Source organism: Acinonyx jubatus, chromosome C2 (genome assembly GCF_027475565.1).
Source record: "Acinonyx jubatus isolate Ajub_Pintada_27869175 chromosome C2, VMU_Ajub_asm_v1.0, whole genome shotgun sequence".
In the NCBI taxonomy this organism is placed as follows: Eukaryota; Metazoa; Chordata; class Mammalia; order Carnivora; family Felidae; genus Acinonyx; species Acinonyx jubatus.
In genome coordinates this window covers 129604511-129620846 of record NC_069384.1, presented here as the reverse complement: position 1 = coordinate 129620846, position 16336 = coordinate 129604511, and the positions used below count along the sequence as shown (strand labels likewise).

Sequence of the window (16336 nt, the reverse complement as noted above, 5' to 3'; positions counted from 1 at the left end):
AAGAGAGAGAATTCCAAGCAGGCTCTGCTCTGTTAGCACAGAGCCTGATATGGGACTTGATTTCCCAAACTCTGAGTTCATGACCTGAGCTGAAATTAATAGTCAGATACTTAACCAACTGAGCCACCATGCACTCTATAGTCCATTCTTCTATTCACTCAGTTGAAATGACATTTAAAAAAAAATTTTTTTTTTAACGTTTATTTATTTTTGAGACAGAGACAGAGCATGAACAGGGGAGGGTCAGAGAGAGAGAGACACAGAATCTGAAACAGGCTCCAGGCTCTGAGCTGTCAGTACAGAGCCTGACGTGGGGCTTGAACTCACGGACCGCGAGATCATGACCTGAGCCGAAGTCGGCCGCTTAACCGACTGAGCCACCCAGGCGCCCCTGAAATGGCATCTTTATCATATATTAAATACTTGAATAAATTTTGGAGTCTTTTCTCCTTTTCTTTAGTTTTTCCATGATGTTATTTTAATTATTTTTGCTAGCTTAAAATTTCAAAATCAATAATGCAGTTCTAAATTAAAATAGATTTGTGTTACACAGTTTCAGTTAAATAATTTTTTAAATATTTTATTGATCTGTCTGTCTATATCATAAAGTAGAAGATGGAAAGGTATTTCATTCCTCTTTTTTAACTGGTGTGTATATTGTCATAGCTCCCTTAATTTGATTATTGCTATTTATTTTCTAGAATTTATAGGGAATTTGGTAACTGTTAGGGCATTTAGCCAATTAAATCTCAGTTTATGTTAACATTGTACCATGAAACCACCTCACTTTTAGTGATAAAAATCTTTCAACTTTATCATTACCTGGTTTTAATTTAATACATAGGACCTAATTTTTGTTGCTAGGATAGTATATGGAATAGGATAAGGGTCAAGGTCAAAATCAGAGGTCAACAAATTTTTTTGGGGATGGGGGAGTACAGGGCCCAGTAGTACATATTTTAGCCTTTGGTCCATACCAAAGTATTTCGGATATTCTTTGTTGGAAATATTCAACTCAGCCATCAGCAGGGAAGCTGTCATAGACAGTACCTAAACAAATAGATATAACTGTGTTCCAACAAACTTTATTTGCAAAAGCCTTCAGGAGGCCCACAGATTATGGTTTGCTGACTTCTGGTATAGTTCATTGGACATAATTTCTTTTGTCAGGATAGTGTTTGGGATAGAATGTTAGAGAATCACAGTCTGGATTGATTATTTATTTATTTATTTATTTATTTATTTATTTATTTATTTATTTTTTCAACGTTTTTTATTTATTTTTGGGACAGAGAGAGACAGAGCATGAACGGGGGAGGGGCAGAGAGAGAGGGAGACACAGAATCGGAAACAGGCTCCAGGCTCCGAGCCATCAGCCCAGAGCCTGACGCGGGGCTCGAACTCACGGACCGCGAGATCGTGACCTGGCTGAAGTCGGACGCTTAACCGACTACGCCACCCAGGCGCCCCTATTTATTTATTTTTTAATGTTTATTTTTGAGAGAGAGAGAGAATGGGAAGGGCAGAGAGAGAGGGAGACACAGCATCTGAAGCAGGCTCCAGGTTCTGAGCTGTCAGCACAAACTCCAATGTGGGGCTTGAACTCATGAACCGTGAGATCGTGATCTGAGCTGAAGTTAGATGCTTAACTGACTGAGCCACCCACGTGTGCCCCTGTAGCTATAGAAAGAAGAAAAACCTGTTTTTAAATGTTTATATTACTCTAGAATACAATCTTGAATTTGTTATACTTTATTAAAACTGTGATGATACTGTGTGTGTTTTCTCACAAAACCAGTGGTGCACTCCTTGCCCCCTTTCTTTTCAGAGGCAAAGGTCAAAGCAAGAGAGTATATTCTTTGGTTCATGTTAATTGATTTCTTATTTGTAAATGCCATAAAAGTAGTTTTTTTCCTTTTTAATTTTAGAGAGAATTTGCACAAGTTGGGGAGAGGGGCAGAGAGAGAGAGAGAGAGAGTGAGTGAGTGAGTCTTAAGCACGGTCCACGTTCAGCGTGGAGCCGGACACAGGGCTTGATCCTATGTCCTTGGGATCATGACCCGAGCTGAAACAAGTCTAACGCTCAACCCACTGAGCCACCCAGGCACCCGGCTAATTTTTAAATGTTATAATGTAATTTTAGATATTTTAAGTAAGATGTATTACTCTTTCAGCCAAGTCCTAAGTATTCCTTTGTTTGCAGTATAAACTTTATATGTATTGCCTGGATATCTAGTGATGAGAAGTAAAGTTCCAAGGTTTATTTTTGCAAAGCTGATAATAAATAGAGGACCTATCTGTCTTATGCTACCTTCTTTTTTTTCCCTATTGTGAGAGAATACTGGTAATGTTTTCTTATAGTGGTAATTCTCAGATATTATTGCTTTAAGGGGTGAGTGGCAGCAGTGGCAACAGAAGGTAAAGTGTGTGTGTGTGTGTGTGTGTGTGTGTGCACGCATGTTCACGTATATAACGTTATCTTTAAGCAGCATTAATTTTAATCTTCCTGCTTAATGAATTTTTCTAAAATCTTGTAACTGTGATCTGATATACCTTCTTCTTTATGTTATGGAACTTTTTGACTGCCCTCAGCATCCCATTTATACTGATGTGATTTTATATAAAAGGGAGAAATAGCTATTTGATTCTTTTCCAGGTATCATCATGTTGGTTGGCTGGTTACTAGGAAAAGATATCCTGGAAATGTTTACAATTAGTGTAAGGTAAGTTCTAATAATCATTTGTTTATAAATTGAAGTCTTTTTTCTCTCTCTTATTTCTCTAATAGGCATGTATTGAAATAAACTCTAGAAAAATGAAAACCATGTGTCTAGCAGTGGAGAAAATGCACACTAGATGTCTGGTGTTATCTGTCCAATATTACATTTAAAAAAAAATGGGAAAGCGAGAGTGCACACATGAGGCAGAGAGAGAGGGAGACAGAATCCCAATCAGGCTCTGCACTGTGCAGAACCTGGCATGGGGCTCAATCCCACAAAAACTGGGTGATCATGACTGAGCAGAAACCAAGAGTCAGATGCTTAACCAACTGAGCCACCCAGGTGCCCCCAATATTGCAATTTTATATATTAATAGACAGTTAAGGACTGCCAAATTGAAAACTAGCAGCACAAAAGAGAAAGACCATAATAATAGAAACTGAATAAACAATCTCAGAGGAAAATGAAAATTTCAAGAAATAGCAGAAAAATTAAAACTGGAAAGCATTTTTATTTTCAGAGATTTGTGAACAAACTGCATTTATAATATACAGATTGCTGTAGAAGAGGATCTGAGAAAAAAAGTTTTTAGGAATTATGATTTTGACTGTTGAAATTAAACATTCAATTTAAGGGCTGTAATATAAAGTTAAAAAGGGTTCCCTAAAAATAGACTAAAGTGTCTGAAACAGAGAATGAAATAAAAGTGATGAAGAATAATTTAATAAATGCCAATCTAACTAATAGGAGTTTCAAAAGAGGTAAGAAGAAATTATATAAGAAATGATACATGAATATTTTTTGTCTCTGAAGCAAGACGTGAAATCTTTATAGTTTATATAGATTCTGTAAATGCCAAACAAGATGAAAAAAACTCCAAACTAGATACATCATATGAAATTAAAGAAAACCAGTCAGGTTGTCTATAAAGGAAGGATAATTCGACTGGTATCAAACTTCTTGTTAGCAACTGCAGTTTCCACCAAGGGGTCTTTTTAGACTCTATTAAACATTTCATTGCACAAGACTTTCATATGTCCTATCTGGCACCTGTGCCTTGAACAGCAGGGCAACTTAAGGCATGCGTCTTATGAGAGAGTCTGTGCAATAGTTCAGCTTTAGGTACAAGAAGATTGGGATGGCCTTGTGAGTGCAGGGGCTACCCTGGGTTAAATTGTTTCATATTCCACAGGAGCCAACATCTCTGGGAACATACACTTTCCAGGGTGCTTGCAAGAAACATGTCCAGTTGTAAGAGTCACCTACGGTCTAGAAACCCAAAGCAATGGCTTCTATAAGATAAATTATAATTCCTCCAGTCCATAGATAATTTATCAGTCAGGAGATCCCTTTATCATAAGCAGTGTTGCCTGGTAACATAGTTGATATACTACCCTTGCCAGGTCACAAGGGGAACAGAGCTACCCTTCATCCATAGTAACGTTGGATTACATTAGAAAATAGTGGGGGCAATGCTATTAAAGTATGAGGGGAAAGGAATTTAAGTCAGTAAATCTAGGCCTAGCCAAAGTATCGATCCAGTTATTACAAATATAAATAGGCAGGTAATCAGAAAATTTATTCCTTCCCTATCCTGTATGAATTCCAGCAAAACAAAGATGAAAAAAAGGAAGATGATCATGTATGGGATATAAGTAAGAGTGGAATTCACCTAGGTACCTAATAAGGAAAAGAAATTCTAGATGATAGCTCTATGGTAGGCATAGGAAGTCATAGTACAAATATTAGAACAAAAACAATGTATTAAAAAAAAAAATCAAATGGATTACAAGGAGTAGGTAGATGGAGTAAGAAGTTAAAAGACATTTGTGATGGGGTGAAGGAGTATATTTTTTTCTTAAAAGGGGCAAAAATACAATTTGAAACTCTTGGCTTAAATCTGTATAAAAAAGATGGGTTAAATATGAAATAAATTTAAAATTGGGCATGAGGATGAGATAATAAACATTAGCATATTAGCTGTTGGACTCATTTTTACATTTTGAGTATTTTTTTGAGCAGTTCTCTTTGTGAAGATTGATATAATCATGATTTTTATTCCTACTTCAAAGTCTTACAAAGGACAAAGTATTAAAAAATATATTTTAATAGAATAAAACTCATTCTATTTTGTAATAATTATATGGGTCCATTGTACTTTTATAAATCTAAGATATTAGTGACCTTATTTTTCCTATGTCTTAAAACATTTTGCTATTTCATTGTAGCAAATGAAATAGCAATTATTGTAATAATTATTTCCATTTGTGCTAAAAACCAGTAAAACAAGAATGCAGAAGGATGATGGGATCACTTACAAGGTTGATGTAATAATAAAGTAAATCATCATTATTCTGTTATCCTTTAATTCTTTTATTATGTTGCCCAAAATATTACATCATCATTTACAAAGGTATAAAAGAAGTCCGGAGATATATTTGTTGTTGTCTTTTTCTTCTCCCTCCACCCCTTTTTTGCACTCATTAAAATTAAGAATTGTAATTTTTCATTTTCCCACATAATGGCAAAGAGTAATTGACAGGAAAATTATTGGACAAACCGGAAGATAAATGCAAAGAGACAAAGTGCTACTGTAGGCTCTAATGATGAGGGTGAAATTTAATAATATATGTGAAATCTTAATACTGTGACTCTTTGGGTGATGGTAGCTTCAATTTAATTTAACTCCTGAATTAATGAGTGAAAGTTTATTTCTTAGGACAAAAAGGGAAGGACAGGTATTCTCTTTCAGTTAGTCATTCTACATCAAGGAATTTATCATGCATTTCCAACAAGAACCTAGGCCACCCCTTTTTGTTAAAAGGATGTGTGACCATTTTCTTTCATCTTTTCTGATATTTGTTTGCCAGCTTTTACTTTATACCATTTATAAGTGGACAAATACTGAAGGCTGGTATTAATATAAAGGTGATTAAACGGAAATAGATGATATAGAAATGAAAAACTTCATTTACATCCCTTGTAATTGGTGTTTTTTAATCTAAAAATTATGTTAGAGATGACTTATCTTTTCAACAAGTTATGAACCATCAACATTTCAGAAGTGTTGCATTTTGCAGATACAAATGCGAAAAGTGAAACCAGAATTGATAAGCCTATAACCTATGGGAAATGTTTTTTGGATCTGAAATCACTTTTTGTAAAGTGAATATATTCCAGGTTCCTTCATGACAGTTGACAAGCAGTTAGTTGCATCCAAAGGACATTGCATATTTCTGATATATATATACCTTCAAATCCAGAAATATAGTTTGGGGTTAAAATTTAAAATTTCTAGGGGTGCCTGGGTGGCTCAGTTAAGTGTCTGACTTTGACTCAGGTCATGATCTCCCGGTTCATGTGTTCGAGCCCTGCATTGGGCTCTGTGCTGACAGCTCAGAGCCTGGAGCCTGCTTTGGATTCTGTGTCTCTCTCTCTCCCTCTCTCTCTCCCTCTTCCTCTCCCTCTCCCTCTCCCTCTCTCTCTCTCTCTCTCTCTCTCTCTCTCTGCCCCTCCCCTCTCTCAAGATAAATTTAAACAATATATAAAAATTTTTAAAAATTAAAAATTTCTGAAGTTTTTCATAATCCATTTATTCCTTTGCAAAGTATTTATAAAGTAAAACTTAGACACAAAAGAAGGGAAAGGTCCACTAGATCTAGATTGTAAACTGATGCCTATTTTTCCTGATACAGTGAGGGTTAATGGAAGCATAAGAAACGAGGATTCTATTTGAGCATAGAATAGTTCAAAAGAGAGAAGGGAACATTAATGATCGCACATATTTCTTGACTTTAGTGTATACTGTTTAGCCAGTGGTATTGTGTCATTCATTGGCTTTCACCTTTTAGAATTAACCTGTAAACAGAGCATGAAAGCCTTTAATAATGCTTATAGAACAGGATGCTAATGATGTCAAGGTAGATCATTCTGAAGAAAAGGTAGGTAATAGAAATTGGGAAGTAGAAGCAGTGGAGAGAACAATGTTAGAAGGAGGAACAGGAACACATATGTCCTTACCTATAGGGGTGTTTGGTGTGGGATAAAACATAGAGACTTAATTTGATTTTTTTTTTTAACATTTATTTATTTTTGAGACAGAGAGCTTGAACAGGGGAGGGTCAGAGAAAGAGGGAGACACAGAATCTGAAACAGGCTCCAGGCTCTGAGCTGTCAGCACAGAGCCCGACGCGGGGCTCGAACCCATGGACCACGAGATCGTGACCTGAGCCGAAGTCTGACGCTTAACCGACTGAGCCACCCAGGCGCCCCGAGACTTAATTTGATTTTTAAAAAATTGCAGAGGGAAACCGTGAAGTACATTTTTTTGTTGTAATAAAATACACATACCATAAAGTTTACCATTTTAAAATGTACAATTCAGTGGAATTAAATCCATTCATAGTGTTGTACAGCTACAACCATTATCAAGTGTCAGAACTTGTCATCACCCCAAAAGAAAACCCTGTGCCTACTGGGCGATCACGCACCATTTTTCCTTCTCTCTTGCCTTTGGCAGCCACTAAACTGCTTCCTGTCTCTGAATTTGCTTACTGTTAATATTTCATATAAATGGAACCAAAACAACATGTGTCTTTTGTGTCTGGTTTCTCTCACTTAGCATAATGTTTTTGAGGTTCATCCGTGTTGTAGGATGTATCAGTACTTCATTTTTTTTTTTTAATGGCAGAATACTACATTGTATGGCTATACTACAATTTCCCATTTATCAGTTGATGGAAATTTGGACTATTTACATCTTTTGGTGATTGTAAATAGTGCTGGTATGACCAGTCATGTGTAAGTTTTTGTCTGAATACCTATTACTGTTATCTGTATTTACAGATGTGAAAACTAAACTACAGGGGTAGAGTGATAATAGCTCAGAGTCAAACAGGTAAAAATTGGGGAAGCCATGGGTACAGATCTAGGTAATCTGATGTCACAGCCTGTATTCTTCAACCACTACACTTAACCTGGCAGTTAGTAGGTTATCCAATAAATGGTAATCAACTTTCCCTTCTTCTTGAGGCCACTTTTTGTGTATTGACAATATTGATTTTGTGTTTTTATTAGCCTCAGTTTTAAGTCACAGCCAATTGAACTGATTGCTGTGGGTACTATTTAATTTATGCTTCAATACTAAGTATATATTGGTTACAGTTTGGCTGTAGCAGCAATTCCTGAAGGTCTTCCCATTGTGGTCACAGTGACTCTAGCTCTTGGTGTTATGAGAATGGTGAAGAAAAGGGCCATTGTGAAAAAACTGCCTATTGTCGAAACTCTGGGTAAGTATGTGGTAATGTGAGCATACTTATGCCATAGTGTGTGAGTTTACATCAATAGTGAATCATCTGCAGGTTGTTACCATTTTTGTCTTAGAGGCTTGAGTAGTGGTATTTGACTTGTGGCAAAGTTAAGTGTGGTTTTCACAACCAGAAAAGGTACTTAAAAACGCGTATCATTCAGGATAGGGGACTTTCAGAGAAATCTTTCTGTATCAGAGATGTTGTAATGCTTAAATCATGTAAAAAAAATCTATTTAACCAGTGAAACTTTAGAGTAAAATTAGTAGAATTACTTTCCTTTGACATCTCAAGAAAGATAATTATAGATCCCAGAATGTCGTACTTCAGTTGAATTTCTGATAACAGTAAATATACAACAGTTGCTAAGTGTTGCTGTAACAACTTTATGTGTGATATGAAAATTGCAGTAACTTTCTGTATGCTGTGAAATATCTTTTTTTTTTTAGTTTAGGATTCTAAAAATGTTGAATTTAATTTTTAGTTTGCATTACAGTACTGAGAAGGCAAAATATCTTAAAATTTCTGACTGAAACAATTATATGGGTTTAAATTTAGGTACCTTTAAACTTTCTAGAAATATTATATAAAGCTAATACTGAGAAGCTTTGTAGAAATTCAACTGCAAATTAATAAGAAAAAGTCAACATTTATCAGTTAATCTGTTTTTTTAATTTTAACATGAGTAATCACTTTATGGTGAAATCATAATGAGAAAACATCTAAAATTATCAGTGAACTTGATTTGTTCAAAATTCAGAGCAGCAGGACAGGCTTCAGAGTCTGATTTGTTTTCAATGTGAACTTGTTTATTCCCCTCTGACTCTTTTGGTGACATGTAATGATTTATTCTTTAGGCTGCTGTAATGTGATTTGTTCAGATAAAACTGGAACACTGACAAAGAATGAAATGACTGTTACTCACATATTTACTTCAGACGGTCTGCATGCTGAGGTACTCTATAGATTTTTTTTTTTTAACAACAGTATTTCTTTGTTAAGAAACTTGGTGTGTAGACATTCCTCACAGTTCTAGTGTCTTATCTTCAAAAGGGTTATAAATTCAGCAGCAGCAGAGTCTTTCCCTTATTTTACCAGTCTTGATCCCACTCCACTTGCACACGCTGTACACTCTGCAGACCAGAAACTTTGCATCATCCTTAGCACCGTTCAGCAGCCCTGCTAGCCATTTGTTACCAAACTCTTATTCTTGCTCTATACGCAGCTTGAGGGATCTTTCAGAACCAGATGTTGAGCAAGTCACTCCCTAATTAAGATGTTTCCATTGCGACCAGGATCCTGAAGTGTGGCCTCTTGAGGCCGTACGTATTTTGTTCCTTGTTTCCTTCTTCAGCCTTATATGTTCCACTTCACTTTCTGTGCACCAGATATACTGGCTTTATGTTCTTTCAGTGTGACAAAATTCCTCCTACTTCAGGACCTTCGCTGCTGTTCTCACTGCACAGGACAGTTTAATGTCTCTCTATCCTTTGCACTGCAGTTCGAACCCTACTTCTTTAGAAAAGCTTTGCTGACCACTCAGAACTGGTCCTATTTTATTTGTTTTCATAGCACTCCGTGCCTCTTAGTTTTTAGCCCAGATAAAATTTTCTAAAATATTAGAAGTTGTAGTAGAGCAGAACTAAGTTGCCTAACATGGGGCCTGCCTCACAGTAGTAAATACTTGTTGAAAGAATAAATGAATAGATGAATTACTTTATTTTAAAACTTACATTTTGGCAGTTTCTTAAGTGCATGTCAGTGTATGTGCATTGGTTAATTTTGAAGCTAGATGAGGACAAGTTCCAGTCTCCACCCCCCCCCCCCCCCCCCAGTCTTTACTGGATTTCTGGCCAGTGTGTCCTTTCACACCACTTAGGATGGGTACAGTATTTTAAATTGTATTTATATCCAATTCGCCGAGCAAAGTAAGCATTAGACAAATTGACAGAAGTTGCATTTAGGTTTATTTAATTCCATTTTACATAGGCTTTGAAATGAGACTGTTCTTATTTAGGGTATTAGATTTGGTTAAGGAAGGATACCTGATACTCTGTTGTTGAATATGCCTTTTGTGGATGACTCTGGGGTTACATGTGCTTCTATGGTTCAGATATGGAAGGTAGGATATAAATTGCTGTTTTGTTTTAAGCCCGTACTTTGATATGTTGAGCATTAACCATTTGTTAATTGGTTAACATTCTCTAAACTGTCTTATTTTTATTGTGAAATTTAACTTTTGTTGATTTATTTTTTTTTTGTTGATTTAATTTTATTTTATTGTGAAATTTAACTTGATTTGCTCTAGCCATACAGAATAAGTATCTGGTTTGTTTCGACCTCTGATTTTTAAAACTGGCGTGTAATATATTATGTTAAAGTAGTTTGTAAGTGCTGGAATAAATCACATAATGTCTCTGTTCCTGCATATTTGCAAAAAGAATTCTGCTGTTTTCTGGGTCTCAGGTTTGTCACAAATGTTAGGTGTGGAAATGGATTTGAATTCTTGGAAAATTTAGTATGTTACATAAATATAATGTTACGTAAATTTAAAGCTTACTTACATATAGAGATTTTCATGGTTTATCTTTTTTTTATAGTATAAGTAGAAACAATATAAGATTATGTTAACAATATTTCTTCTTATACTGTACATTGTCATAATTATTAATTTAATTATTAGTATAATTATAGGTTTGTCATTATGGTAAAAATTAGAATCTATATTCTTTTAACTGTTAAGTATTCTTTCAGACAAGTGCTTTTCTAAATATATACACTAATAGTATCATAATGTATAAAATTAAATGAACATAACTCATCATAGTTTTCAGTTTTCATGAGTATTGTCATTGTCTTCTGGTTGAATTATTGACCCCACTTTATGTTCCTTAGGTTACTGGTGTTGGCTACAATCCGTTTGGGGAAGTGATTGTTGATGGTGATGTAGTTCATGGATTCTATAACCCAGCTGTTAGCAGAATTGTTGAGGTAACTACTTTATTCCCTAAGAAGGTGACTTTTCATAATGATTTAGGACACAATGATGGGTTCATAGTTTCCATGTATTTCTTTTAGGCGGGCTGTGTATGCAATGATGCTGTAATTAGAAACAACACTCTAATGGGGAAGCCAACGGAAGGAGCTTTAATCGCTCTTGCAATGAAGGTATGTGCCTGATCTCTCTTCAGTATACAAGATACTACCCTCACAAGAGAATGTGAGGCTATCAGTTTCAGTATTACTAGTTTTTAGGTGTAGAATGAAGACAACTCACAATGTTTCATTGTTTACATTGCCTTTTGGGGACTAGTTTTATTCTTCTTGGAACTACAGAGCCAATACAGCCTGTTCAGTATAGCTTTATGCCTTACGTTCAAGAAACAAATTAATGACCAGTGACTGGATTTCTTCTTATGAAGAATGTTTTTGTTTTCCATAATATTTAGAGTTTCATGTGAAAAGCTTTATAAATGGGTATAATTGCTGAAGTACTATAACATTCAAATGAGTAAAAGGAAACATTCTTTAAAGTATTTCCATGTGAAGATATTAAGACATAGCTTTTCTTTTTCCAGTCTTCCCATTTCCTCCATTATCAATTTCTTAAAACGAGTATAGAATTAGAATCTGTGTTGGGGAGATAGGGTGCTGTTCTTTGTGACCCTTTTGTCTTTCCCAGTTGGTCTCCTCTTCTAAGTCTTACCTTTGATTAAATATGAAACCTAAAGCCCACTCTGTCACTTCCATAACGAAAATTAAAACTCCTACTTTTAAAAGCAGTCTTAGAAAGCCTTGAGACTTGTGTGAAACAGGATACCTCTAAATGAGGTTGTTTGAATTGAGATCCAGTATAGAAATTTAGGTTATTGTATTTAATAAAATTCATATTTTTAGAATATATGTTTTCTTAACTTTCAGAAAGCTACATTTCTTTATCATTTGTTCTCTTGTAACTAAAGTAGCATCGTATAGCTTTTTGAAGGATATTTAAAAGTTGAATCTGTTATCTGTTATTTACTGTGTTAAACTTAACCTTATACTCTTAACTTTTAAGAGAGTGTGTGAAACCACCTCCGTTTGACTGAGGACCTCACATTTTAGGGTAGGGAGTTGACACTGACATACTGGAAACAAACAGAAGGTAGACCAATATAGTAGATAGTTAAGTCTTAGACATTGAGCCACATATAAGAACAATGCACATTCAGACTGGAGACCTAGGTTTTGAAGGATAGGCAGGATTTGGAAAGGCAGTAAGCTAGGGAAAGAGCAAGGATAAAAGCGTGGAGGAATAAATAAGCATAGATTGCATGGTGGCTTATGTATTGGTGACCTGGATGACAAGAAGGGAGTTTGAGTAACCCACAGGATTGTTAAAGAGATTGCACGGTGGGTTTCTAGAGGATCTTTGAAAGCCAGGAAGAAAAGTCTGAACATGTTTCAGTAGATAACAAAGAACAAAAAGCACTAAGCTAGGTTTTTGAGTAGTTTGAATATGTAGAGGGAAATGCAGAGGGTTTTGGGAAGAACAGCTACATGACCCTGGTAGTAGTAGAATATCAAGCGGTAAGGTACACGGGAGTAGGATGGTAGCAACAAGAAAGATGGATTTAGATCCCGAGGAAGTAAGGAATTGAATCTGAAGCTTCTGTTGATTACAAAAGTACATACTCAGTATCACTTGGGTACCTTTATGGTTTGGGTACCCTGCTTCCTTCCAGAATTTGAGCCAGCAGAGATTTTAATATAGTCACTGTTGAAGATTTGGTCTGTATACTTTCCAGGGAGCATGCTTTACACTGTATGTACACACCAAGGCTTTCATCTTGATCACGTATGCTGTCATTCAGAAAAATACAGTATAAATGGAGGGAGCATTGCTGTTCTGTCACCATTATTTGAATAATACTCCACAGATATCTCTAGCCAGCCTAGCTGTAAGTTGTGTTAAAGAAAAAAAATAGTCCCATGTTGGTGAGAATTAACTTTCTTTTTGTGTCATACAGATGGGTCTTGATGGGCTTCAACAGGACTATATCAGAAAAGCTGAATATCCTTTTAGCTCTGAGCAAAAGTGGATGGCTGTTAAGTGTGTACACCGGACACAGCAGGTACGTTTCCCTGTAACGAGTGCTTACTAAATCCTGCTGAACATAGATGACCGTGTTGCTCTCATTATCCCCCGTTGGCTTTAAGTGATCATTGAGCAAAGCAAAGGCCTGTTTCTTTAAAGCGTGTATAATTCGTAGTAACTCATCCTTGTTGCTCTCATGCTCCCTTTGATTTCATGCGTATGGATACCCGGTTTTGCTGCGTGAGCAAATAGCTTAAAATGAGTTGGAGCCTGGTCTCAGTGTCCTAGAACTTGTGACATCAGATTCTATCAACATCTTTGTTCTTGATGACTGTTTATTATAGGTTTCTGCTCTCTGGTGTCAATCAGTATTCTTTCGCTGAAGGAATGCCTTGTCTTCAGAACAAACAAAACCACATTATTTTGTGGAAAAGTGTTTACCAAATATGTATAATTCATGTTAGTTGATCCAGCTTACAAACTGGCAAAATGACATGCAGTGATATTTCAAGCTACTGCTTTGTCCCTGGGTGCTTTAGAAATTTTTATAAAGTTAGTGTAATAAGAGTTCTTAGTTATCTACAAAGTATGTCACTCATAGCTGCTGTTACCAGTTTGATGCTGAAACTTTTGCCATGCCCTTAAAAAATATATATGTTATTTTAGTATTTTCTTTATTAGGAATTAATAATTGGTTATGTGATTTCCCCTATGAGCAAATAGTTTGAAGCCATTACATCTCTGTAGACAGGAATGAGTGAGAGGATTTCTCACCCATAATAAGTAGGAAACATAATTGATTTTAAAAGAAAGGCCAAGTTGGCCAACATTGAACTTGTCAATAGATGTCTGCAAGGAACTCTGTTCATGAGGAGAAAAAAGATTTCTCTGATCTTTAAAGGAACTTTTATGAACTCCTGGGAAGGGAGACAAGTAAATAAATAAAAGTGTAAAAATAAAATGCCTTTAAACCTTGTAACATAAAGCTTTCAAAAATTGCATTAGAGTTAATTAATTTTCACCTGTTGTCCTGGACTAAAGGAGTCCCTTGACCGCGAGAATACGTATATGAGTTTATATGGAAAGTTTGTTTCTTTATGTTTTATATATGGTCACTCAGTACTTCAAGATAATGTGGCTCATGTAAAGTTTAATGATTTGACTTCAGCAATTTTGAGTCTAACTTCACCAGAGTTGTTCTTTGGAAGTTGTACATTAATGTTACAGCTTGAGAACTGATCTCAGTTATGGGAGTGGGGGATAGGTAGCAGCAGGGTATAAGTTTGAAAGATGTATGGGATTGTTCTTCTTATATGCTGATCTGAAAATCTCCTCTTACAAAACAAAACCAACCAGTGTAACAAAACCCAAACCCACTGATGTGCCTCAGGATCTAGAAGAGGTCAGCCTGGCACAGATATGGCAGACTTACCATAAAGATAACCCCAGTGGCTCAAATAGTTTGTCTTAAGAGGACTTTCATTTGAGTGTATCAGTATACGTTTATTTATACTCTCTTCCTGGAACCTGTCAAAATGACAGCCAGTCAGTAAAGGATGTAAAAAAGAGAAAGGATGGAAAAGACTCAGTATGATAGGTATCTTTGAAGGTGGGGATTAAGACAAAAGGTTAAAAGCAAGAGATCAGTTTGAAGTTCTGAGTGAGGAACCAGTAGAAATCCCCCAAGAACCTTCGCTGTTTCTTGAGGCCCAACCATTAGCCCTTCTTTACCCCAGTAGAATATCAGCAATCCCATCTTGGGAACAAGAATGGAGGGCAGAATTAAGGCTTACAACTGAAAACAGAGTGATTAAGGGCAAGTCATTGTCCTGAACAGCATGCCTCCAGCATCTAACTCCACTTTCTTAGAATGCCTGCAGGGAGGTATCTTCCTACCCTCACTCGCTGATGCCAAAAATTGAAGAGTTGTAGGGAAGCTTACTGGTCTCAGGGAGATCCCAGTAATACGGAGTATTCTTACCTAAGCTCTTTGTTCACTGGTAGAGCTTACTGACTCTTGGTCATCATCTCATCACCCTACAGCAAGGGCTATCAGTTGATAAACGCTATCAGTGCCCATGGAGCTTCTAGACCTTTAATTTCCTGAGTCTTAAAGTAAATGGACAGTCAAGGTTTGCTAAATATTTGTCTTCAGTATGAAAGACACAGACCAAACCAAAAGGGAAAGGGGTCTCAGCAAGACAAAGATAATGCTGGATACTGAAGAAAATTTCCAAAGACCCTAGAAAATGACAACAAAATACCTTAAGTAGAATGTTTTGAAAATAAAGTCAACGAATCTATCAGAAAGGGGTACAAAAAGTCAGAGAGGTGCTTAATATAAAAGATAAGGTACACAAATTAGAATATAAACAAGATAGCCAACATAGTGGTAACAGAGAACAGAAAATGGGAAGGTTTTATCAAATAACACCAAAATTTTCCAGAGTAAGGACCTCAGCTTCTAGAATAAAATTGCCCACCAGCTGCTCAGCACAATGAGTTATATTAAAGAAGGGTGGGGTGAAGGGATAAACACAGTGCCCATAATCAAGAAATTTGAGGATACTAAAGGAGAATTCTAAAAACTTCCACTGGTTTTTGGGGCCAGAGAGGAGGCAAAGGAGAGATTTTATATAAAGGTTTAGGAATTAAAGTAGCTTCTTAGACTTTTCAAATGTAATATTGGACTCTGGAGGCTGGAAGATAATAGAGGAATGTCTTCACATTGAGAGGAAATTTATTCTCAACTGAACTTAAAAAATGTGGGGATGGGATAAAAATGTTTTCAGATATTCCACGTCCCAAAATGTGTATCCCACATACCTTTTCTTAGATACTTGCAGGTATGTTATTCCAAGAGAAAACACAACTAAGGAAAATGAAGACTTTGAACCCAGTGAGTTCTAACCAGGAGAAGGGTGCAAAGAATCCCCAGGACAGAGGTGAAGGGAAGTCCTGCATACCAGTCATGTAGCAGGCTTAGAAATTGGCCAACTCAAACTAGAAAGGAAAGGAGAACAATACCCAAGGAGGAGGTCTTCAGTAATAATGTGGAAGGAATAGTTTACCTGCTCATTTAATCATACGAAAAATATCATTGAGAAGGGCTTTATATTGCATGGAAGAGTTTGGAGATAATATAATAGGTATACATAAAACTAAACAAATAAGAAGTTAAATAAGAAAAGAAATATATTTGAGTTAATGGAAACTGCATCATACCTTCTTCT

General features: G+C 36.0%; 1 protein-coding gene across 1 annotated transcript in view; it reads left to right on the top strand.

Moving 5' to 3' along the window:
• ATP2C1 (ATPase secretory pathway Ca2+ transporting 1) overlaps positions 1-16336 on the top strand; it is a 170579-nt gene that overhangs the window by 113663 nt on the left and 40580 nt on the right. Inside the window, exons 11-16 of the mRNA XM_027061851.2 lie at positions 2657-2723; positions 7884-8008; positions 8884-8981; positions 10922-11017; positions 11105-11194; positions 13036-13140. Coding sequence (XP_026917652.1) covers positions 2657-2723; positions 7884-8008; positions 8884-8981; positions 10922-11017; positions 11105-11194; positions 13036-13140 — 581 coding nt within the window. The remainder of the gene's footprint in view (positions 1-2656; positions 2724-7883; positions 8009-8883; positions 8982-10921; positions 11018-11104; positions 11195-13035; positions 13141-16336) is intronic.